Genomic DNA, 26608 nt, shown 5'->3' on the forward strand with positions numbered 1-26608 from the left:
TTGTGCTCACCCTTCAATTTTACTGAGACTGGAATTTTTAATGACATTATTTGCATTCAGCTTTCATCTGTTCATCAGGTGACATTTTTTAACTATTAATTTGCCATTTATATCTAAAAAGCTCTGGGACTATCAGCATGTTCCCAGTTTCATATACGTTTTTTCATTTGTGCCAGGATTACAGAGCTACAATGTGAATGGTATTAACGGTATTTTATTTTGCATAACACAAAAATAACTCCACCGTTGTATGGCAACTATTGGCCAAAGAATTATCTGATACAATAATCATAATATTTAGGTAAGGTTTCCTTGGCAGCTGCTAACCACATGGTAACTGAGCTAGTGATAGCATAGTTTCCCTGTATAAGCACAGAGACAGGAGACATCTTTGTCTCTGTTGATCTGGGTTAACCTACCCTGAACCTCCCAAATATTCATGGGTTTTAGGGAGGCTTCACACTTTCTCTTCTGCATGGCCCCCCTCAAATCTCTCCCATTTGAAGAGATGGTAGGCAGGAAACTTCAGGGGATGATCTGGATCCAAGAAATTAAAAGAACAGTCAATATTTATGTATATATTCTGCAGTAACTTAACTTTGCTGCTGTAAAGTTAGCTGGCCACCCAAGAAACAAAACGCCTTCAAGCCACAAATCCATTTTAGCACTATCATTATATCCTATATGTAGGTTATACAGTGTTAAAAATTTGTAACATTGCCCAAAGAATCAAAGTGTTTCATGTTAATTGTTGCTCATGTTAAAACTTAATGAGCCTGATTTTCCACTATCTCATTTAGTCACTAACACCAGTGCAAAACATTACCAAGTCGGAACTCTCCAATTATTTACACTTGTTTTGCACGCACTGTGCATAGGTCTGAATGACTACACAATGTGCAAGGCAGTGGAGTATCAGGCCCAAAATATCTAATTTAGAAATATACACAGCTGTATTTAAAATTCATTGTCATTCAGATTTGGGAGATTATTTTTTAATACCATGAGTTCTTCATCCTGCAAGAAATATATATGCACAATACATTCTTATATGTTTAATGCGGACAGAAAAGCCATCTGATTGTATACTAAAGAAGAACACAGGAAACTGATATAAAACACTGGACCACTTTATGCATATAATTGTTACTTATGCTAATACTGAATAAAGATAGTGGCTGGCCCTCAAAATTCTTCCACCTAAAATACTTATACAAAGTGTGATAACAGATCAGTATTACAAAGCCACATAACTGAACATTCAAATAATGGTGAACAGGCACAAGATACAAACAAGTTTTAACCATGGACAAAAAATACTGCACTGTTGAGCAGACAATTCCATGCTGTCATGTGTCTTGGGCTCGCACTTTATATTTCGTAGTTTCTGAACTTCCTCAGAAGCTCTGAAGGGGCATCACCTGACCAGCGGAAACGCAAGTGCAAGCAATTTGAATCTAAAAATCCTATGAAAAAAGAAAAAAAGGGAGAGGAAATGAATTATTACAAAGAAACATTTAAAACTGATTAGGCTAAAGTAGTTATAGTGTTGTTGTAGCTGTGTCAGTAGCAGGATATCAGAGAGAAAATGTGTGCGAGGTAGTATCTTTTATTGGACTCTCTCTCGCCAACAGAAATTGGTCCAATAAAAGATATTACCTCACCCACTTTGGCTAAAGTAGGTCTTGATTATTGTGACTGAAATATAAGTCAAATGTAGGTCTTTAGCATGAAGTTTCAATCCTTGGTCGGGATGGAGAGGGAGGAGGAGAGAGAGAACGTCTGAACAAAGGTGTCATCTGAACAAAAACTATTAACAAACTGATCAAATATGGGCAACATTCATTCTCTCTGAAGCACCTAGCACTGGCCACTGTCAGAAGACAGGTTTCAGAGCAGCAGCCGCGTTAGTCTGTATCCGCAAAAAAAAAAGGAGGATTTGAGGCACCTTAGAGACTAACAAATTTATTTGAGCATAAGCTTTCATGAGCTACAGCTCACTTCATTGGATGCATTCAGTGGAAAATACAGTGGGGAGATTTATATACACAGAGAACATGAAACAATGGACATTACCATACACACTGTAAGGAGAGTGATCAAAATCCAGGACACGAGTGGTATAAAACTGGGCCCTAATTGAGATAGCTAGTTAAATTAAGAGCCTACAGCTATTGGAATCCTTAGTATTGCAATTTGCACCTCTCAGGCCCTGATTTTCAAAACTGTACATATGCAGTTACTTGAATGTGAAGTCATCTTAGTTATACTCTATGCATACAAGTGGCCAACTGCATGAGCGATCACATTAATTGTACTCACAGTTCTGAAAATCATGTTCTCTGTCTAATATTCTTACATGTGCACAGCAAGTAATAAGACATATGCAAATGTACAGGAAACTAAGGAAATGGGAATTATTGAAAAAATTATGTAGTCACCCATTTCTTATCCAGTTTATCCTTTAAGGACCAATCCTGAATATCATACTCAAGCAAATCTTCCACTTAATTAGATGGGAGTTTTCCATGACTAAAAAGTTCAGTAAAAATGTCTAAACACTGAAATCTGTCACATCACTGTTCCACTTACTTGGAGAGTCTGGACTCTTTGGTGATTGTGGCTTCTCACCAAAAGTCTCAGCATCGTCTTGTTCCCTTCTCTCATCTGACAATCCATCTTTACTGTTTTCAGCCTGTTGGGCCCAAGTGTCATTAGTTATGTTGTTGCTATTATTTAGCTCAGGTGCTTCCAGCATTGGCTCTTTTTTACTTCTGACAGCCCAGTGCATTGACTAAATAAATCAAAAAATAACAAATGGACAAATCTAAGTTGTACATTAAATTTTAAACATAACATAGGCTAGTTTTCTACTTTAAAGGAGTCAGTGTGCAGTTACTCAGGTTTATTCTTTTTAACTAACAGAAGTATGCTCTAGGACAGGGGTTCTCAACCTTTTCCTTTCGGAGCCTCTCCCCCCCGCCCCCAACATGCTATAAAAACTCCATGGCCCACCTGTGCCACAATAACTGGTTTTCTGCATATAAAAGTCAGGGCCAGTGTTAGGGGGTAGCAAGCAGGACAATTGCCTGGGGCCCCATGCCACAGGGCCCCCCAGGAAGCTACATTGCTCAAGCTTCAGCTTCATCCCTGGGTGGCAGGGCTCAGGGCCCCAGGATTCACACTCATGTGGTGGGGTTTCGGGTTTCTACCCTGGGTCCCAGCAAGTTTAATGCTGGCCCTGCTTGGCAGACCCCCTGAAACCTGCTCTCGCCCCCCCCCCCCCCCCCCCCCGCAGGGGACCCTGGACCCCTGGTTGAGAACCACTACTCTAGAATGCTTTCTGGAAATTACAGATCATTAGGAAAATGAAATTGAATTTTGGAATTAACAGTTGAGTAGTTTGGGTGATGTTCATCTATAGTTAAATTTGGATGGGGATAAAGGAGGACAAGTGGAGATGCAGCAAATAATTCTAAGGTATTAATATATTTTGCCCACCATCTGCTCAGTAAAATTTTCAAGAGCACCTATGAGATTTAGAAGCTTATTTCCATTTTCAAAAGTCACACAAGCATTTCAGAGCTTAGCCACTTTTGAAAATGGGACTTAAGCATTTCTGGAAGTGTTACCTAGGTCTAACTCCCACTGCAGTCAATGGAAATACTCCTATTGACTTTAACTGGAACTGAATCAAGCTTGGAGGGACTGATCCTCCAATCCTTATGTATGGTGCTTTATAGGCAAATGATCTCAGACATTTTTTCACATTTGTTTGCAGGACAATTTGTTTGCTCACCTCTAGTAGGGCCCAATTGTGCATGGTACTGTATATTCTCAATTCACATTCATTTTAATTGAATTGAGGGTGATCGTGATATTGCACGATTGGGACCTAGTAGATGTATGCAAAAAAAAATTTCCCACCAGCAAAATTAGTGGAAAAATCCTGAGAACATCTGTTTGCAAAGCACCAAGCATATCAACAGCTTTATATACATATATTCATTCAAGCATACATAATTTTTAAAAAAAGTGTAGGTTTTCCTCAACTTACAAGGAAAACTTAAAGATAGTCTTTCATGGATACAGTTTTCTTTCCAGAGGTTGGGGCAGAGGGGGTGTCTGCACAAGACCTTTCAAGGAAAATGGTGATATTTTGCTCTCTGCTTCGTTAAAAAAAGAGAAAAAGCAGCCACACCAGGTGAAATCCTAGATCCACTGAAGTCAATGGCAAAATTTCCTCCTCTTGGTGGATCTAAATCCTGGTTTTCTTCTGGCCCTTTCAGACACTCCACCAAGTCTCTGATGGATGAATAAAGTAACTTGTACTGTTGCTGAGCCAACTGGTCTTCCTAGGATGGAGCTGAATTACAATTACTGTGGGGGGGTGAAAACCTTTTGTAGTGATAATCAAGGTGGGCCATTTCTAGCAGTTGACAAGAACGGGACATTCCTGAAGGTGTTCCTGGCTTTATTGATTTTGTTCTGGATGTCCTGGCTTGTTCCACTGTCCTGGCTGATGGTGCTGTCCAAGTATGTGAATGTTTCTGCATTAGTGAGAACTTAATCCTCTATCCATACTGGTGACGGTGATATTAAAGGTCATGATATATGTCTTATTGTGGTTGATTTTCAGTCCACTTTGCTAGCTGAAAGAGTTGAGTCGAGTTGTTTTTTCTTGTATATGGTGTTGGGTATGTGATAGGAGAGCGACATCATCTGCAAAGTCCAAGTCTTCAAGGGATGCCTTTTGGCATGTCTTCTGTTGTACACCACATTACCTAGTCGATGGCAATGTTGAAGAGGGTTGCAGACATGACACACCCCTGATGTACTCCTGTTTTGACTTCAAAACTGAGCTCACTTGTGATCAACACTGCATGTAAAGTTGAAATAGAAGCTTTTGATGACACTGATTATAGGAAAAGGAATTCTATATGCCGGCAGAATGTACCATAGTCTGGTCCTGAAATGCTATCAAAAGCCTTCTCAAAGTCTATGAAATTTATGTAAAGTTGCCATTGCCATTCTAAGCACTGTTCTATTATGCTTTGTAGAGTGAAGATCTGGTCTGTGGATCTGCGCCCTTTCTGAAAACCAGCTTGCTCTTTTCTGAGAACGCTATCAGCTGCCTCTGATATACGCTGAACTATGATCTTACACAATACTTTGCTTGGCACAGATAAAAGTGTGATACCACGCCAGTTATTACAATCACTGAGAGTTCCTTTCTTTGGTGTCTTCACTATAACTCCATTGGTCCACTCATCTGGCACTTTTCCCCTTTTCCAGACTGATGTAAGTAGAGGGACCAGGACAGATGCTGCTAATTCTGACATTTAGAGGCTTGTAAATTATGCTGGAAAGATCTCCCACACTGTATTACTCCATGTTATTCGAAGTTACACACTGATCATAAAAACAATGTTTAAAAAGCTTCACTCACTGTACAAAAATAAATTTGCATGTACACCTACACTAATGTAATTGTGTGTTATGTAATCATAAATGAATGCCATCTACTGCTACTATAAACCACTATATTTCTACCTGTTTTCCTAGCTTGCATTCCAGGAAGATGGTTTAAAAAAATCACGAATAGCTACATATAATTAGCCGGAAATAAAGTTTGTGGAAAAAACATCTAAGGTGCCTGAACACAATAAATTAATACCTCTGATACCTGGCAGTCACATCAAAGACAAAATATCAAAACTTCTAAATAGTGTGGTTTGCTCAGACATAATTAGCATCTTCCAGATTATTTATCTTCATAGAGTATATCTTCTCAAAATGAATTGCTGTACTCAGTGTTCAGGGCAGTGGTGACATCAACAGAATTAATACACAGCAATGACTCACTCATTTTCACAAGCATCAATAAAAATATAAATCAACAGAAGTTGATATAGACTAGAAAGTAAACAAAAATCTGTTCTGAAAAATAAAGAAATGACCAGAAAGGATCATTTGTTTATGAACTAGAAAAATATTTATGTAAATATCATTTATCATGATTATTTATTAGGTCAGAATCTATCAACTGTTAGGAAAAACAACTGGTTATATTACAGATATACAGGTATTTCCAGTTTGTCATATAAATCCTCACAGCCAACAGGAAAAAACCATAACAACTTCAGATACTATGGGATTACATTTTTTGTTGGTATGCTGGTTACATCAAAAATCTATTCAATATTCTCATTAAAGAAATTACTGAAGATTTATTTTCCTAGGATGAAATCCTGGCCCCACTGAAGTCAATGACAGTATGCCATTGACTTTAATGAGGCCAGGATTTCACTCCCAGTAATCATTCTAAAAACTAACTTAAAATATACCACGAGTCTTTTATCATAGTACATTCCTTTGATTAACCTAGATCATATAGCCACTTTCAATCCCAAGTAAATTATTTTTAAATGACTGAAGTTTTTTGAAATGTTGAGAAAGTTGCTATGGGACTAACAGAAATACAAGATAAAACCTATATTGTCCCTGAGAACAAAAACAGCTATCAGAGTTTTGTCACGTATGTGTTCATAAATGTCTATATCAGCTGACTGCCTTCCAGTTTGTGGCATTTGTTTTTTTTATGAATTCAGGGGTATTTTTCTGCACTCTTGTTACATATTGCTATGCAGCAATTTTGGGGGAGTATTTCTGGTCACACAGCAGCACCGTTTCTAATTAGTGTCCTTTCCTCCATCAGATCAACACTGGGAAACTGATTAAAAAACAATAGAAGGCTGATATAATGAACAGTCCTCAATCTCTGACCCATCCTGTCTTGCCCATGGGAGAATTTCCCTTCCCATAGACCTACCTAATCTCCTAATGCTAATGTATACCCAGGAAATTTAGGTAAACAAAAAACAACCGTTTTTATGGAGTTGCTCAGAGCCTCCCACTGCTGGAATGGAATGGTAATTTTGCTTCGTCGCCAGTAATCATAACAAGCTCGACTCTCTTCGTTAGTAAGAATCTCCTTAGCCTGCTGCAGCTTCTGAAAATTCTCCACTAAAACACAAACCAAAAGGATGTTACATCAAATACTTATTTTTAAATAAATTAATTCCTCTGTGGAACAGGAATGACCAATAAATAGCTATGTAACAGCAATACAGGTTGGGGCAGAAAAAGAGAATAAAAGAGTGATGAAGGGATGTGGCAGTTCTGCTCACTGCTTTGAGGAAGTCTTAGCTGACTCAACAGTAACACCTTTAGTGGACAATTGATGCCCTCTTTCAGATGAACAATTCAATGCAAATGTCAAAATGTGGATCCTTTTTGTCTCTTGGTTTAGAAGCTTTATACACTTGAGGGCTATCAAAATTATGTGGTATTCAAAGCAAAACACATGAGGTGTCACCCCATTTAAAAACCAACATTGCAATAGCATGACAGCATTTCACACGGAACACAGTATGATCCAAAGCAGCAAGGAAGTTAGAGCAGAACATACCACCAAGGGACAGTAAGAAGGAAGCATAATTACATTATATGAGCAGCAAGCAGAAGAATCTTAACATAGCATAGTACAGATTAGCTAACGGCATTGCTTAACCTCACAAATTTTGTGGGTATAATAAGATATTAACTTAAATTCCAGATTGTGTGAATAAGATCTCTCATTTCTCTTGCAGGAGTAAAAATTCTTTAGAAAATGGTTGTTAAGGATGCAGCTGTGTGTTACTATTTGTGTAAAGGTTACAAATTTACATTTTATCTATGAGTCACCCTTATTAGAGTGGCTTACTATTATTATTCATAGTAGAGTCTTCTTTTGAAATATGCTGAACTCAAACACTAACCAAAGCTGATAAGCATAAATCAAACAACACACAGGATTTTTTTTCTTAATTCTGTTTCTTTTTTCCGGTGTGACCAATTTTGGGGGGATAAAAAGCAGTCTGGTTTGATAATTATTTTTAATACGTGGAATTGAAATGAATCAGACAAATTAAATGTTTACTCTACTGTGAAAATGTAAGGCATTTAGTAGACTGTTCAAGTAAATGAAGCATAAACTGTTTGCTCTTAATACATAAGACTGCTCCACTATTTGGGTCTTGGGCTCCCTTTTTTAAAAGTGATTTATTTTTACTTCAATTTAACACTAAAAATTACAAGCAATGGACCAGATTTGAATCTCACTTATGCCCCTGCCTCCTCACTGAAGTCAATGGGGTAGCCTCAGTTTGTTTACAGAAGAATTTGGTCCTGTTATCCAGTTGCTCTTTCAAGCATGTTTAAATATATTTTGGAAAGTAGGATTTAAGATCATTTTGTAAAAGGTGGACTCTTCAACAGATTTTGGAGGGATCCGTCTCTGGCTCTCTCAAAATGAAGAATCACACTCCATTTTATTTTTTATTCCCCCATCAATTTGATGGGGGCCTTGACTCATTTCAGAAAGCCAAAAAGAGCTAAGTGCAACTTAATATCACTCTCAAGACATCTGAAGGTGTCAGTGGACAGTGAATACTCTTTCATCCTCTTGGGTGTAGTGCCTCTACTATTCCGGGAGAAGGGTGCAAGCAAGAATCCCGAACTTTAATCTCCTGTGTGGTTGCTACCACACTATGTTTGTCAGTGTGCCTCCAATTAAACTGAGAGAAAATTTGTATAGGTATTTTTGTGCATTAACTGAAATGGAACATTTGATTTAGTTATTCTGCAATAATACTTTCAAAGGGCTTTAAGAACTCAGTAGTCTATAGCTGAGAATATTTTAAACTGGGAGAAGAGGTCCTGCTTCTGCTCCCCTTCCTCATATGGGCTGGAATTTTCAAAGGGGCCTAAGGGAGTGGAAATTTCAAAAGGATTTTGGGTGCCTAATTTCCTTAAACCACTCTGAAAATCCCAGTCATCATGTAGTCCCTCACTCTAAGAATAGTCCCACTGATTTCAATATGAGTAGCAGAAGGCAGAATCAGCCTCAAAGTTTTTGGGTGGAGTATCAGAAATGTGCATCACAGAGCACTGTCTTGTTATAACTGGTTTAATACAAACATGTCCAATATTAAGTGTTGCACTCTGTCATCAAATTAATCTTTGTTTTGGGAGTTTTTCCATGTACTATAATTTCCATGATCTGGGCCTATGATGTTTGTACACACAGATGCACTAGTTCAGTGTTCAACAACAAATCAACACATTTGGTGATACATGGAAACTTAATGAAGAGTAGGGAATGATCACCTTCAATATACTGTTTATCTTATTTTTTTCTGTGCATTTTGTATAGACATAAAAAAGGCCAGAGTAAGTATTCAAATTGTTTGTGGTCATTGATGACAGTGACCCTGTTGGCTATGGATAGATAAATCTGTCTCAGAGTATCCGTTTTTTCCTCAAGGCACTGCTATGGGGGCCAGGTTACACCTCTGCCCCGATGTAACACTACCCAATATAACATGAATTTGGATATAACGTGGTAAAGCAGCGCTTCGGGACGGCGGGGCTGCACGCTCCGGTGGATCAAAGCAAGTTCAATATAATGCGGCTTCACCTATAACGCGGTAAGATTTTTTGACTCCCGAGGACAGCGTTATATCAGGGTAGAGGTGTATTTGCGTGACTGACAGCATTTCCACAATTTCTGATGTTTGTTGTTGGTCTGCGGAGAGCTGGCCTGTCACATGGTGCTGGGTCCTCCTTATTTCCAGCTGCTAACTTACATTAAAAAAAGCTAAAATACATTAAATATTTTCCTAATGTTACTTTTCATGTGAGCAATTATTGTAGTTAACCCAAATATGTCATTTGATTCCCACTTGGAGAGGAGATAGTGCATGCAATCATGCATGGGAGGGGATGTGGTCCACAAGACAATCTCTGGTTTAAAATGTGCATCATCCTATAAAAAATTTGACAACTCCTGGACTAGATAATCTAACAATTGTCTTCATGTTCTAATATCCATGATTATGTAAGCATTACAGCAAAATATTAAGGCTTGACATTTAAGAGAGTACATTCCATATCTGTAAAAATTATAGAATATTAAAATGGGAAACAGTATTTACTGATGGCTTTTAGGCTGCATTCAATGCCTTAATTATAATTTAAGACAATAGATTGTTTTTAAATAGGAAAGACTACATACCAGCTTTAGGGTTTCCAGGATGTTTGTCAGGGTGACACTCAAGGGCTTTAACCTTAAACTCTGCAAGAATTTGTTCAACCTAAATAGAATATCAACATTTAAAATACATAAATACATACACACATACAAAGGTTTTGGAGATTGGGCTTTTGGGCGGGGGGAAACTGGGAGGAGGGGTGTTAGCTCCCTTGATTTTACAAGATCCTGTATAATCAAAATATATAACAAGAACCATCTGACAGCTGTGTCGCTAATTTAATTTTGTTCTCTGTACTCCCGTCTTTACCCTTTTCTTCATGAACATATATTTTTCCATAGCTGTACGCTTTGGTTTTCAGAAAACTATAAGTAAAGGTTCACACTTGCAAGACTTGTGGGGAGGTGGATTAACTATGCTGACAGGAGAATTCATTAAAGTGCTACAGCAGCGCAGCTATATCGGTGCAGCTGTGCCAATGCAGCATTTTAATGATAGTTCAACTCTTAAGAAACAGGCTGACTAACGATTCATTCAGCAACAAACTGGAATTGGGGACCAATTTAAGGCTTTTAGCGCATCCTCAACTGAGCTCCAGGCAGCTAAAACATGCTATACCAGTGAAACTCAAACTCTGATAACATCTTGTAGCAAGTTACTATTTAACCATATATATATTCTGAGTAATTATATATATATATATATATAATTACTAATTACTCAGTTTGGCAGTTTGTGAAAATCCCTAGCCCACCCCTTCATTCCCTTTAACAACTGAGAATTATTGAGAATTAAGAATTATGTGATTTTATTTTAAAGCAAAGTATTGTGTCATTCAACTAGTCAGTCCAATTTCACTGAGCAAGTTGCCTGAAAAACAACAGACAGCTATGGTGCTTTTACAGATTTTACACTTTGCATTGTTGCACTCTATTACTCTTTGTAGGTATACACATTAGTATGGTGTCTTCAGTTTTTAAATCTAATAAATTATGAATTTTAAAAAAACCAGCAATTACATACAGATTGTTGGAACTAGGTACTCAGCAGAGAGACTAGTTACCAATACATCTCTAAAAACTATTTATATGCAGGGATTTTAAATGACACTGTTTACAGTAACATTACTTTTTGAAAATGTCATCTCATTACTTTTCAGACCTAAATATAACATGAATTATTAATATAAAAAATAAGATAATAAAAATAAGCTAAGGAAAAATATCAAGATACAGAAAGAGAGTAATAGATTTTACCAAGTAAGGAGTCTGGGACTCCTCTAAACTGAAATAAGAAATACTTCCTGATGTAGGAGGCTATAGATTTGACCATCCCTTTCTCTCAAACCTGCAGATTCATGAGATGCAAGGGGCTTCTTGATGGAAGCTCTTTGCTGCACTGCCCTGTCATGCCTCTGCCCCCTTCAGTTCCTCCACTCCCTTGAGGATTGATACTGCAAAGGGCTGAGTACGCTGGGCCTGATCCAGCAAAGCACATAGTCAACTTTAACTACATGAGCAATTCCACTGAAATGAATGGAACTACTCATGTGCTCAAGTGCTTTGCTAAATTGGAATCAGAGTACTCAGCATCTTTCAGGATCAAGGCCCAAGCTGGGATCTGCAGGAGTAGGCTTGCCACTGTACATGCATGAAAGAGAAAGCACAGGAGCCTATATTGCTATAAATATTTAAACCATATTTTCAATAAGTTTTCATTAGGTGACAATTTTATTATACAAATTATATTTTAAATCTTGAAAATATTGCCATGTTTTAAAAATACAAAAAAATATGTTTTTCCTATAGGCATGTAACAGTGGTACTCAAAAGCGTCACACTCTCACATATACAAGTCATACTCACAGGGCAACAGTAAACAAAGAGTATTGGTTGCTTCTCTGAATAAATAATATGTAACAGATTACTTTTCAGAACCAGTAAGCAGTTATTACAACACATTATTTTTCACTTCAAAGTAACTTTAAAAAGGGTTTACAGTATGTGCTTGAAATATGCATCTCTTCCTAAGACTATAAAACAGAATTAATGCATTAACTTTTTTCATCTGTTAAAAAAAAAAGCTGGAAAAAAGCTAAAATAAAAAAAATTAGTACTGCCACCTGCTGGGATGTATTAAAATTCCTCTCAAAAAATACTTAAACTTGTTTTCAATAATAGATTAAGAATTCTATATTTTTCTGATTATATTTACAAATGTATTTAGGTGCATATCAAGGACTTTTGTCTATATTAGTGATAACACATTGGTAGAGTATTTAATTACATTTGCAGAACAAAGCATTTAACCCATATATATTAACAATTGTAGCAGAAATATTAGAAAGCAAAAAGCCTAACACCCAGTATTACTTCAATTGACACAGAAGCTAGTTTTAAAATTTTAGCATGTTCCTGAATGTACATAATTAGAAAATGTAATTTAGGACAACTTTAGGAAGTAGAGGAACTCTTGTTTTAGTTACAATCATCCAACAGCTTTTGAGATAGATTTTATCCTAAGGTATGAGATGACATGCAACTGCTACCCAAGTGAGTGTAGAAAACTAGCATTTGAACATCAGTATTTTGGGATAGGACAGGAGGGGCTAGGGTGGGGTTTGTTTGTTTTAAACACATTCATATTTTTCTCCCAAGCAATGGCTATATATTTCCAAAAGTGATACATGATTATCTTAGAAACTGAATATCATTACCAATTACTGACAAAGAGGAGAACATTTTCACCTTTCTTATACTAGTTGCACTGACAATACTTATCTGCTGCCACCTTTTAAGAACATCAATATATTGTGTAACAGCCTACAATTAATATTTTACAAGTGTTTCAAAGTGCATTCTGACATCACAATGGAACTAACTTAATAAACAAAATATTATTTACATTAAAAATAAGCTATTCAAGATGTTAAAATACAGCTTGTATTATAGAGCATCTTTACTATGAACTATATTCTAAAAGCTTAATTGTGTCAAAGAAATCAGTTACTGAGATTAATAGAGGAAGAGAAATTCAAAGGTATTATGTAGGTAAGAGAGCAGGTACATGTTGCATTTCAAATAATCATACATTCACAGATAAACATTAACTTCAAACTCCCCTTGAAAACATACAAACCCAAAACAAACTATCATTAACATGGCAAAGAAAACAGAATTATTGTTTTACCGTGGATAGTTCATCACATCCTAGCAAGATGTAATAATCTTCCATATCATCCAGATTGCAGTTCAAAATTGCATCCATTTGGACTAGTCAAACAGCTTTTTTCCCCAACAGCTGATGCGCACCAAGAGGAAAGTATAAACTATCAATAGAAAGCTTATAGGATTGTTTAAATGTAGTTCAGGGAAAACTGCTTTTTGCAGTCTGGTTTAGGGCTCCCTACAGTGCTTTTTAATACACTGAGATGTCATCTGAGATTCCTGAATTCTCTGTTTGTCATTGGTTCTTTACAGGAGGACTGTAACATTGCACAACCCTGGTGTCTGCAATGTTCTCTGGGATTTGTAGTTTTCAAGGTAATTTAAATATTATTCAACTGTATGATCTGCCTCTTCAGACTGAAAAGCATTCAGGATACCAAATAAAATCTCACTATCATTTTAGGCCTGGATCATGCTATGATTTATGCATAGGCTTAATTTTAAGCAGGAGTACTTCTGCTGATTTCAGTGAGACTATGTACATGCTTAAGTGTTTTGCTGGAGTGGGCCCTAAATCTCCTAAAACAAATTTTTCTTCTGCTATAAATTGTAAATTTTGCCTCAATTTTAGCAAGGCAAAAACATGCATCAAGCATGGAAAACCATAGCAATTACTTTAAATTATGATCACAGGATTGCTAACTTTCTCAGAATGAAATCCCAGACCCATTGAATTCATTAAGAGTTTTGCCACTGACTTCAGTAGGGCCAGGATTTCATCTTGATATTTCTCAGAACACACAGGCTAGAAAAATTAATTAACTACCATCGCATTCACAGTTTTAGGCTTTTTTGTGTCAATTCTGTATTCCATAATGTTAAGACTCTTTGAAGACAATATGAAGTACTCACTCTTTGATTATGGTGACTGTTGGGACTTTCTGATTTCTCAAGAGTGAGTAATAAAGAGATTCTTGGTGGAGATCTTTAAACCTCTAATTGAGAATATCTTGCAAGTTGTGTTTCTTGGGAGTTAAATGCATATACTTTTCTTTTAACCCATTTTACTGTCAAGTGTTATTAAATTCTTCAGGTTTAAAATATGATTAATGATCAAGGCCTCCATCTGACAAAGACTCACAGATATGTGCCCAACTTTATACATGTAATAAGGCCCATTGATTTCATATGTAAAATTAAGCATGTGATAGAATCATAGATTATTAGGGTTGGAAGAGACCTCAGGATAGGGTGACCAGACAGCAAGTGTGAAAAATCGGGACAGGGTGGGGGAGTAATAGGAGCCTATATAAGAAAAAGACCCAAAAATCAGGACTGTCCCTATAAAATTGGGACATCTGGTCACCTTACCTCGGGAGGTCATCTAGTCCAACCCCCTGCTCAAAGCTGGACCAACCCCAACTAAATCATCCAAGCTGGGCCTTAGAAACCTCTAGAGATGGAGATTCCACCACCTCCCTAGGTAACCCATTCCAGTGCCTCACCATCTGCTACTGAAATACTGTAGTTTTTCTTTATATCAAACCTAGACCTCGCCCACTGCAACTTGAGACCATTGCTCCTTGTTCTGTCATCTGCCACCACTGAGAGCAGCCTAGCTCCATCCTATTTGGAACCCCCCTTCAGATAGTTGAAGGCTGTTATCAAATCCCCCTTCACTCTTCTCTTCTGCAGACTAAATAACCCCAGTTCCCTCAGCCTCTCCTCATAAGTCATGTGCCCCAGCCCCCAATCATTTTCATTGACCTCCACTGGACTCTCTATATAAGCATGAGTCTTTGCAAGATTGGGTGAACTAAGAACCTCATTTTTCTTTTTTTGTTTCATTTGTCCCTTTTTCTGTAAGAACTTTGTATCCCAAGATGTTTAATGGCATTAAATATTGCTTTTAAAACACACAATTGCTGTGAAATAAATTAATGTAGTCATTATTTTATGTACTTTGTTTTTGCATATGGTTCCTTAGTAGGCTTAGCAGCCCATGCTAGAAATGTAAATATAAATGTCTAGGTAGAGGATGGCAAAGGATCCAGAGGCAGGTTTAGTGTTGTTTATGAAACCTTAACTACGATTTCTGCCCTTGCGAATGGTATTTTATAACTATAGAAGTAAAATTGTCATACTATAAATTAATAGATGTTCTTCTACAACCATAACTTACTAAAGGTGGTTTTATTGTTAGAGTTTCCTGAGGTTTTTATTGTATATTCAGAAAGTTTATTAGGATAGAGAATTGTAGATATGGTATAGAGAGAAGGAAATATTAATTCAGTTACAACACAACATTAATTTCAAATCATGAATCAATACTGAAAACATTTGAGTGTGTTAAAATCACAAATATGGCTCCTCAGGAGAAGTCTGAAAACTCTATCTGCTTTGTTTTTTGGTTTTTTAAAAATAGTTGGAAGAAATCAACAGTTCTGAAAAATTGCTTCCCAGTTCCCAAATGAAGGATGTAGAGCAGGGGTTCTCAACCTTTTTCTTTCTGAGGCACTCCAACATACTATAAAAACTCCATGGCCCACCTGTGCCACAAGAACTGTTTTTCTGAATATAAAAAGCAGGGCCGGCATTAAGGGGTAGCAAGCAGGGCAATTGCCCAGGGCCCTATGCCACAGTGGGCCCTGCATAGCTAAGCTGCTCAGGCTTCAGCTTCAGGCCCTGGTGGTGGGGCTCGGAGAAGTGGAGCTTTGCCTTTCTGTCCTGGGCCCCAGTGGGTCAAGTGCTGGCACTGCTTGGCGGACCCCCTGAAACCTGCTCACCGCCCGTCAGGGGGCCTCAGACCCCTGGTTGAGAACTGCTGATGTAGAGAACCAAACAGTAATAATAAAGAAAAGGCTCTCTTGGTGAAAATCTTTAGTAAATGTTTAAATATGGAATGCTGCACACATTAGTAATTATTGAGGACTAACTGTGCAATCTGTGAGGGGCAATGCATAGGTGCAGTAGCGCCCGGAAACCATCACGCCACAGAAAAAGCACCCTCTCTCTCAAGTTTCCACTGTGAACAGTAATTTACAGCATCTCTTTATAAACCTGTAGCATACTTCCCACCATCATACTGACCAACAACATTTTCAAATTAATTTAAAGGAGAGTTGTGGTAGTACTCAATTTACTAATAAAGCCTAAAGAGAAGCTGATTAGGGGCTGCAGAGAGCCATGTAAGATGGGGGGCTATAGATTTTCCCCCTACACCTGACCCTCCTCCTCCCCTCTCAGGCACTCCCTCCCCATTTAGCATGATCATCGCAGTGGCCCATAAGCCCCTACACCCATCCCCTTCAAATCTAAGTGAGGTTGCAACTAGGTGCACAGGGTCACAGCGGCACTCAGGTTTGGTTTGGCTTGGCCTGGCCAAAAGTACCCAATAGCTTTATGCTGGAGATAACATTTATTGGTTGTAAACAGCAATCTCCCTGACATAATGGGAGACTTGATCAATATGCCCATCCTGTGACCTGTCAGTTCTGCTGGTCAGCACATTGGGGTCAGGAGACAGCTATGACTCTACCTACTCCTGCCTGACTCACTTCTACCTTAGGGGATGTCTGCTTCTGATGCGCAGCTTCCAGCTGCTCTGAGTTTCCTTATATAACTACTCATTTTGCAGCCATGTATGGGGGTGGGGGAAAATCCTTACTCTCACCCTCTCCCCATATGGCTACATTAGAGATAGGTATAATCTACCCCTTTAAGATAGTTCATCCTAACATATTAACACACATACATATAGGTGGAAATATCCCACTCAGGATAAGTAGTATCTTACTCGACAAGTAGTCCCAGATTTCAGTAGGGCTACTCCTGGAGTAAGGTACTACTCAACATAAGTAAGGATGGCAGAATCTGTCCCAGGGATAATGAATAAAAAGGATATGAAAGAGGAAAATATTGTTAAGATGTACACAGTGTTATCTGAAAGAGAAACAACACAGACCAGGAAATGGCAAGATCTAAATGAAGTTTTGCCATTCAGTTACAAAATGTTACCTACAAATCTGTTTACACTTCTAAATAAGTGTACATATTTAGCACAGATGACGAAGTCTCATATTTGTAATTCTGTACTCGCCACTTACGAACAGAATGTTATCTCCAATATTGTTTACACAGTATTACTTATACGTGAATTAACAGGGTCCAATCCTGGTTCCAGTGAATGCAATGGGAGTTTTGCCATGATTTGGCCTTTCATGCACAAACAAGAAAATCTAGTATGTGTAATTCCGTACTTTGTAGTTTCCAAATAGTTTATTTCCATTCATTTACCAAATAAGACTCGTGAACTGAGCCTGTCTCAGGAAATACTGAACTTCAGTGGCTATTTTTCTTAAAGAAGGAGCAGCGGAGGAGGAGGAGGAGGACTGGAATCTTTAACTGTGGATATATTTAAAACAAACCAAAAAAACCCAAAACAAGGCACAAGAAGTGTGATATGAAAGAATTTTTAATGTCATGCACTGTATTTGCTAGCTTTAATTTTGTATTGCCTTTATTTACATATTTTCTCTGTGTTTTGGTTGCCCTCATATGGTAGAGAACTTCCACAGTAACTGTATGAAGTTTGATCACTTTCACTGACTTTAGGTCGAAGTGTGTTTACAAAATATAGCCCAGATTCAGGAAAGGCTATCTATTCAGGATAGTATTTAAGCACATGCTTCAAGTTAGTGATGTCCTGAATAGGGATGGATTTAAGTACATTCTTTCCTGAATCAGAACCAACGATTTCTGTAGGACTACTCACACACAAATACTTAACTTTACACAGAAGGACTGTGACCTAAATTTGGATTTAGGAACCTAATTTTTTGCACCCATTTTTTGAATGTAGCCTTAGAACCTAAGTGTCCTTGAATATGTCAGACACTTGTTCCACTCAAACACTAAGGTCTTGTCTTACACACAAATATGCTCCAATATAACTGCTCTAGTTTTAATTCTTTTAAAATATACTAGACAAGCCCTGTACAGCTATTTTCCCCCTTATTATTTCAACTAAATTTAAATATGACTAAAACAAAATAGGAGTCTCTTAATCCAAAATAAGAGTGTCCACACACAAGCATGCACCAAAATAAAAAGGTATGAATTAAAACAGATTTAGTTATTTCGGTACATGTAACAAGTCCTTAGTCAAGGGAATGTAAAATTTTGGAAAGGACCCATTTCTCAGTTTTCTGAAAAATGACAGGGGGAAAATAATCTTTAGAGCATGAGAAACCCTTTTTCTTTCTAAGACAACTCAAATGACCAATTGGAATTCTACCTGAGTTACACCCAGAAAGGTCACTTTTCAGGCTAAGGAGGAACAGGAGAAATTTTGGCTTAAAGTTTATTTTTTTAAAACTGATCTTTAACAACACCTGAAAACAAAAGGCCAGATTCTAGGTGCCCAACCCAGGAGTTGTAATTGTCTTATTTAGTAAAAATTAATGTTTACGTTAACATAGATATTCTATTAATAGCTTGTGATATTAGGCAGTAATATATGTGCATGCGTGTGTGTACATATTTTAAACAAACTCTATTTCTGTTTACAATCACAAAGATTAACTATATCAACCTTCACCGCCTAGATTTAGCCATTTACATGAAGACTACTATGGGCCAATACCAGAATGGAGGGAGCCAGGCTGCTGGAAAAATGCAATGCTGCGTCTTTAAAAATTCAGGAGTTGATTTTTCAAAAGCAAACACTGTTTGCATCGTATCAGTCTTCAGCTCATTTCACAAACAGCTAAACAAACTGGAAGATGACGTCAAGCCACTGATTTGATCACCATTTGCTGACTCCTCTGTACAGGTTTTGGTTTTATATAGATTAACATTTGCAGAAGGAAAATACAAAGAAGAAATACTTTAACATTTCAGAATATATATAATACATTTTAAAGTAACAAATCAACAGCAACAGCGGTTTTTAAGGTGCCCTTCACAGTGGTATCTCTGTTGTGCCCAAGCATTGTGCAACAATTAAAGATAGCACTGACTGTGTTTTCAATTACAATATTCTCACAGCCTCTGTTCTATTTCAACTGTGATTAACCAAACCCCAGCTGTCCAAATTTTACAAGTGTGCCCCAAACCCAAAATTTTGTTTTTCCAAAATTCTGATTATCTGAATTTCAGATATTCTGAACACAGGGCATCTGTCTATGGAAATATATAAACAAAAATACACATGCACAATGCAATTTGAATCTGTGCATGCTTACCCTCATAGTCTAAGAACTGAAGAGGCTTTCACCTGTAGAGACAAGAACAAAGTTAACATAGACACAATATCATGTATCCACACAAATATACAGTGTAAAGTCTGTTATAATTTAATTTATAAATATTTGCATTGCGGAAGAACAGAGAGATTCCAGTAAGGGATCGGGTCTCCAGTATGCTAGGTCTGTAAACACATCTTGAAAAAAAAAAAGTTCCTAATCCAAAAAGCCTTCAAACTAAGGCTCTGATTCAGAGAAGTGTTTCTATTCAGGAAGGGCACTAAAGCACATGCTTAACTTAAACGTATGCTTAAAGTCACACTGTAGTGAAGCTAACTATAAGAGCTTTCCTGAATTAAAATGACTTAAGCACATGCTACATTGCTTTCCTGAATTGGTGCCTAAGCAAAGATGGAAAAATAATTTTGCTACTGAACATCCAACGGTCGTTCACAACCTAGTACTAGGAGCGATCCTCCTATGTACAGCTATCCAAAAAAAAAAAAAAAAAAGACATCAGATCATGAAAACTCAAAACACCAGCTTCTGTAACCAACGTAGGGTAGCAACCAAGTAGTGCAATGCAATAGTGTATGTATTTTTGCATAATGGTAGGAACCAGGGTAAAGTGGCACATATCACCAGAACAAATCCCTACTCTTACAAAATAAATTATGAGCTCTTTAATGTGTGACATCTCCATTGTTAAGTTCTGGTCTGCAAAATTCACACAGAAAACTGCAGGGAACTCAGTTTATATATCCTATTGATGCAGGTCTGAGACATCAGATATTTGAAGATCTAATATTTTAGACCACTAAGCGTCTCCTTATATAGAAACAAAGATCCACTAGATGATCATAATTGTCCCTTCTGACCTTAGTATCTATGAATCTATGAATCCACTAATATTCTAAGTAACTTTTCTCTCATGTTCTTCTTCTATCTGCTTCCCACTCTCTCTCTCGCACCAGAAAATGTCAATTAGTAGTATCACCTCCAAGATTGGGCTGCATTATGGTAGACACCATACCAACATAGTAAGAAACAGTTCCTGCCCTGAGGAACTCAATCTAAATAGACAAGGCAGACAAAGGGTGGCCAGGGAGACGAACAGAGTGGTGAAATAGTTTGCCCAAGGTCACAGAACAGGTTGGCGGCAAAGCTGGGAATAGAATCCAGGTATCTTGAGTCCCAGTCCAGTGTCCTAGCTTCTCGCCTACAATTATTGGCATCAGAATCTTAATGGGACCCAACAGCTGGACAATGTAGTATGAACTTAGGATCATGAACATAGACATTCTGGTTGCTAACTTGCCCTTGTTAGAAAAAGTTGGCTTGTAAAACGCAAACAAGAAGTAGAGGTAAAAATGTCATTTCCCTGTTGTTCCCCCTACACTGCTTTGAATTCAGATAGCAGGATTTTGCACAGAATCCAATAAGTAAGATAAAGGAAGTGGGTTTAGTTAGGACAGAACAGCTATTTAATAACATTCATGTCCCTAGGTGATATGGGAGTAAAATTGAAGTAAATCTGTTGTCTATGTTGCTGTCAGCATTTATTATTTGTATTATCACAGCGTCTAGGAGCCCTAGTCAAGGACCAAGTCCCCACTGTGCTAGGCACTGTACAAACTGCTCTTGGGGGAATTCTGCATCAAAAAATTAATAATTCTGCATAATTCTGCATATTTTATTTGTCAACATAACACAATATAATCACACCAGTTTCAATTATTTTGATCATTTATTTCAAAATACCTATCGGCAAGTATGTCTAACAATACAGACAACAAAAAAGATTCAGAAAATGTTTTTTAACAAATAGATTCCTTACTAGAAATATTAATACAGAACTTTGAGTAATAATTCATTTAAACTACAATACAGAACCATATTTCCCGCACCCTCCAAAAGCAGTGCAAAGGCTGGGGGGAGGTCAGGAGTAATGAAGCAGCTGAGGGAGAGGGAAATAATTGCTGGGAAGGAGCCTGGGTGTGAACTTGGAGGGTTGTTGGGTATGGGGGGGGGGGAAGTGTGGAACAGGTTTTGGGGGGAGGGACTGCTAGGGAGCTTCCCCCATGCAGACCCTTGCTGATCCCTAGCCTCTCCCATTCAGTCAGGCACATGTGTCCCTCCATCCCCACTCAGACACCTATTCCCCCCCATCCCCATGTGTCCTTGCACCCCCTGTCCATATGTGTCCCTCCACCTCCACTCAGACACCCACTCTCCCATACTCATGTGGCCCTGCACCCCCTCTCCTTATGCATCTCTGTGCCCACACTCAGCCAGCCCCCGTCCCTATGTGTCTCTGCACCTCCTCCCCCATCACCATGTGGCCCCACACCTCCCTGCCCGCTGTGGCCTTATGCCTCCAGTCCTATTTAGCCCCTGCCCTAGTCTGTCCTCCCTCACTAGCCCTTATGAACCCCTGTCTGACCCCCCCAGCAGCCCCATAACCCCTGTCTCCTGACCTGGCCCAACAGGCACTGTGAAAAAGGCAGGCTCTTTCTCTTCCCTAGCTGACTGGGAACTGCTGCTGTGTTCTAGTGCCACAGTACCCTCTGGTGGACAAAAGGCAGAACTGCGGCAACTTTTCAGCAGCAGCTTTTTTCTGCACAAAAATTAAAAATGTGCAGCTCATTATGTACGCATAACACTTCAGGGGGAAAAATTAGTGGGTGCTCTGCACCCACTGGCAGCCAAGCTCCGTGCCCCCCTGCCTCGCCTCACCTTCTCCCCCGCCTCCTCCCAGCACACCGAGTCTCTGCTCCTCCCTTCCAGCCCTTGCCACTGCCAAACAGCTGTAGCAAGTGCCAGGAGGGAGCGGGAACATGGCGCTCTCAAGGGAAGAGGCAGGGAAGAGGCGGGGCTGGGGCAGAGATTTGGGCAAGGAGTCAAATACGGTCAAGGAAGGGGCAGGGACTTTGGGGAAGGGGTTGGAATGGTGGCAGGAGGGGGCGCAGTTGGGGCAGGGACTTTGGGGAAGGGGTTGGAATGAGGGCGGGAGGGGGCAGGGCAAGGGTGGAGTTGGGGTGGGGCCAGGGCAGAGGGGGGGGTTGAGCACCCACCAGTTCCAGAAGAAGCTGGCTCTTATGCTAAGCACTTTAGTAAAGACCACCTAACCCCCCCGGTGGTTGCATAACCGACAGAAGAATTATTCTATCAACCTAGCTACTGCTGCTCAGGAAGGTGGATTACCTACATCAATAGAAAACCTCTTTCCATCAACCTAGGAATTGTCTACACTATGGGCATTATAGCTATGCTATGCCACATAATGTAGACACGCCCAACGTACACCAATAGCAATATCTGTTACTATTTGGAGATGGCCATTCCACTGCCTTTTGAACAGTGTAACATTTAATAGTGTTGCCAGCTCATGATTTTATAACAAGACTCATAATACTTGGTCATCTCCTGCAGATATATTGCGAGAATCTTAACTTTCATTTAAAAAAAAATTAAGTGAATTTCTAGCCCTAAAGAATGCAGAGAAAGGGTTGAAAACATGAGGCTCAAAAGCAAAAGGCAAATTAAAATTTAATAAATTTGGGCTTTTTTAAAGTCTCATTTTTAAGCCATTTCAGATTTTTGAATACTTGTGGTTGGCAGTAATGTGTAATATCTCCATTTCTCTCTTCCCATCTCCAACCTGGCTGCTCAGACAGGAGTGATTTCCTTTTTCTCCTACTCTGATGGGATTAAAAAAAAACAAACAGGAATCCCAGTGATTTTAGGCTTGTCTACACAAACTGGTTCCAGTTTAATTAAAAGGTGTGTTTTTAAACTGATTTAGTTAAACCTGTGCAAGTTTTCACATGCATACATACTTCTTTCTATTTAAAGGTGGCTTATCTGGGGTTTAGTTTAAATCATGCAAAACACAGATTAAGTTAAACAGAACTACTCATCTGAACTAAGCATCTAAAATATAAACTTCCATTGATTTAACTAAATTAGTTTTAACACGCACCATTCGTTAAAATGGTACAGCCCTCCTCACCGGAGCTGAGATCTTTGGGTTGCTCCCTGTCCTTCCAAGGAACACAACCCAGCCCCTCTAACCTACTATATGTGTGACCCTTTCCTCTTTCCATGTAATCCCACCCGTACATTTAGCTACTGCCCCGTCCATGCCCTTATTGCACGGCCTCCTTCCTCAAGCCCCGCGCCCTTCACGAAACCACAGCGCCTCAGCTGCTCACCCCTCCAATGGCCCCACCTCAGACCCGCCCGCGTCCGCTCCCCTCACATAACGCCTTGCACGCGCAACGGCCAAGGCTTGTGGGTGGCTGGGAGGTAGGTCACGTGAGGGGGAGAACCGGGGAGGGCATCTACTTGGTGCGCTAGGCCCGAGTACAGGGTCACGTGACGGCGGCACCCCCCACCCCACCTTCCCTCACGTGACCCGGTTTGTTGTTGTTGCGGCCTCCGCGGAGAGGGTGTCCGCGTGGGCGGTGGCGAGGTCACGTGCAGGGTTTAAATCTCTCCCTGGAGGGAGGGGGGGTCGGGAAAGGGGCGCTGTTGCGCCGGACTGGGGGAGGCGGCGGTTGCTGCTCCAAGATGGCGGATGAGGAGACTCTGCTCCTCCAACCGCGTAGCGGCCTCTGCGCTGCTGCCGAGAGTGCCGAGCCCCTACCTAAGCGCCAGCGCCTGGACTCGGAAGGCGGTGGCGGGCGGGGCTCGGGGAAGGGCCCAGGCCCAGAACGAGGAGATGGGACGGCGCCCACCTCGGGCTCCGCGGCTGGGGCGGCGGCGAGGCTGCAGGCGGAGGTAGCGGCGGCGGCGGACTGGAGTGGCGCGGAGAACGGGGCCGGGCTGCGGGGCCTGCCCCGCGAGGAGCCGCCCCCGCAGCAGCAGGAGGAGGGGGCGGAGACGGCGCCCAGTGGAGACGCGGTGGAGACGGCCATTGGCTGCAGACGGTCGCAGTGCTCACACGGGGCGGCCGACGCGGCTGCCCTGCATCCCGGTGAGGATCCTTGGCCTGCCCTCGCAGTGGGGAGCGGTACCCTTCCTGCCCCCTCCCGTTGCCTGGGGCAGTGCTGTCCCCGCCCTCAATCGCTGCGTACGGCCAGGCGGGCCTAGCCTAGCACTGCCTGCTCACTGGGGAGGCGGGGACGCTTCGAGCCTCCTCTGCTTTTGTGTGACACTAGTCAGCGATATCCGCACCCCCCACACACGCACCTGGGGGGACGAGCAACCTGCCCACGCCATCTGCCACGCCCATTCGGGGCCGGGGGCGTAATTAGCCGTCTTCCCCGGCCTGGAGAGGTGCAGTTAATCTCCAGCCTCTCCTAGCCTCCAAGTGTAACACAGCCTGGGCTTGCTGAGAAGCAAATGAATTCCTCAACCGCCACTGAATCACCTGCTAAACACAGGTGTTGGGTGGCGGGAAGGTCAAGCGTCATGAACTCCCTCCGTGATTGGAGGTACAGAGAGGAGCCAGCCATGCTTAGCATCCTATCCTTTTGCATTGCTTATTCAGTTGTATAATTGCTACCAAACCTTATTAAGGATAGTGGTGCTAAGTTCTTGCTCACTAACCCTTCCAAATCTTTTTGGGTGCGTGCTCAATGGGCTCTTGCCCAGTTTCACCTCTTTGCACATATATGCTTGCCAAATGCCCTTTGAGTGTCCTTATTGTTACATGCTGATCCCCAGATGTGGATATTGAACTTAAATGGACATTTTGCACATGCTTTTTACATGGTTAAGTGTGTGTGCTAAGCATGTGTATTATTACACAAACATTTTCTGCTCCATTCTTGTTCATCTACTTAGGCTTGTAGATGTAGAAAAGTGGTGTAGTTGGCCTCTGGTTTGTACTCCTGTGTAAAAGGGTCCCCTACAATCTTTTTTTCAACTTCTATAATTTTTATGGGCTATACAACAAACAAAGCTCAATAGACTTACAAATTACTACATTGCTTGTGGACCTGTTAAACAATATACACCTCTACCCTGATATAATATGACCCGATATAACACGAATTTGGATATAACGCGGTAAAGCAGTACTCTGGGGGGGGGGGGGCTGCGAGCTCCGGTGGATCAAAGCAAGTTTGATATAACACGATTTCACCTATAATGCAGTAAGTGGTTTTTTTTGTTTTTTTTTTGGCTCCCGAGGACAGCGCTATATCGAGGTAGAGGTGTATATCAAACTTACTAGTAATTCTCAGCATATATATATATATATATATATATATACACACATACACACAAACACACACATACTCGTTCATAAGCTGAATATTTTTGGTAAAAGTGACCCATCAAAAAGCAGGGGTCAGCTTATAAACCGGTCTAAAATTTGATGATTTTAAACTCTATGAAATCATTCAATTGAATATCTAATACGCTGTTGTTTTGTTTACCTGGAGCGTTCGCAGGCACCATTTCCCACAGCTCCCATTGGCTGGGAACAGCGAACCACGGCCACAGGGAGCTGAGTAGCTCCGTGCCTGTGAATGCTCCAGGTAAACAAAACGTCCCGACCCGCCAGCAGCTTACCCTGATGGCCTGGGAGCCAAAGTTTGCCAACCCCTGAAATATAGGGTCGGCTTATGAAAGGGTCATGCAGTTTTTACTATTTTTACCTATCCATCTTGGGGGGGGGGGGTTGGCTTATAAACGAATGGGCAAATGAACAAGTATATACGGTAATTTCTAAGCTACTTATTGCTAGACAATTTTTCAAGTATTGTGTATAGTATGCATCCATTACTAACAATTTCAGTTTACCCTCTTAAGTTCACATAATAATTTTCTCAGTTTTATTTCCTGGACTTCTAAAAGGAGACTGATTCAAGTATTGTTGTAAACAAATTTCTTAGTAGCACCGTCTTTAGTTATTAGAAGTGAAAGTTTTAAAAATTCAGTTTTCTTGTCACTATTTTTATTTTGTTTCCTTCTTGTATTTGGCTTACTTTCAATAACTTCTGTTTCATATGAGATGTTATCCATTGAGCATGTGTCATGCCAGCTCTTTCTGTAATTACCCCCAGTGCTGAGAGCTATGGCTGAGAATCCATGATTAAATAAGCATACATACCTTTCTGGAAACTGCCCTGCTTGAGTAATCCCCTGACTA

The 26608-nt window shown here is 40.0% G+C and overlaps 2 protein-coding genes across 12 annotated transcripts in view; one reads left to right on the forward strand and one right to left on the reverse strand.

Moving 5' to 3' along the window:
* DNAJC12 (DnaJ heat shock protein family (Hsp40) member C12) lies at positions 1 to 24829 on the reverse strand. 8 transcript variants are annotated; one of them, XM_073353461.1, is made up of 6 exons: positions 24700 to 24829; positions 19507 to 19538; positions 10118 to 10196; positions 6887 to 7026; positions 2593 to 2794; positions 1 to 1466 (listed from the first exon to the last, which is right to left on the reverse strand). In XM_073353461.1, exons 2-6 carry the CDS (start codon positions 19510 to 19512, stop codon positions 1372 to 1374), a joined length of 522 nt encoding a protein of 173 aa, XP_073209562.1. In that variant the 5' UTR covers positions 19513 to 19538; positions 24700 to 24829; the 3' UTR covers positions 1 to 1371. The 8 variants fall into 8 exon arrangements, with proteins under 8 accessions (XP_073209562.1, XP_073209560.1, XP_073209561.1 ...); XM_073353459.1 differs by lacking the exon at positions 24700 to 24829 and adding an exon at positions 24155 to 24633; XM_073353460.1 differs by lacking the exon at positions 24700 to 24829 and adding an exon at positions 23738 to 24633.
* The window catches only part of SIRT1 (sirtuin 1), a 28266-nt gene continuing 25667 nt past the window's right edge, over positions 24010 to 26608 (forward strand). For 2 of the 4 annotated variants that reach the window (XM_073353451.1, XM_073353452.1), the window contains exon 1: positions 24012 to 24484. In XM_073353451.1, the coding sequence (XP_073209552.1) occupies positions 24079 to 24484 (406 nt within the window). In that variant the 5' untranslated portion in view covers positions 24012 to 24078. Of the gene's footprint in view, positions 24485 to 26608 lie in introns of all 4 variants that reach the window. The other 2 variants (XM_073353453.1, XM_073353450.1) reach the window with 2 other exon arrangements.

The sequence above is a fragment of the Lepidochelys kempii genome, chromosome 7 (genome assembly GCF_965140265.1).
Source record: "Lepidochelys kempii isolate rLepKem1 chromosome 7, rLepKem1.hap2, whole genome shotgun sequence".
Lineage (NCBI taxonomy): Eukaryota > Metazoa > Chordata > Testudines > Cheloniidae > Lepidochelys > Lepidochelys kempii.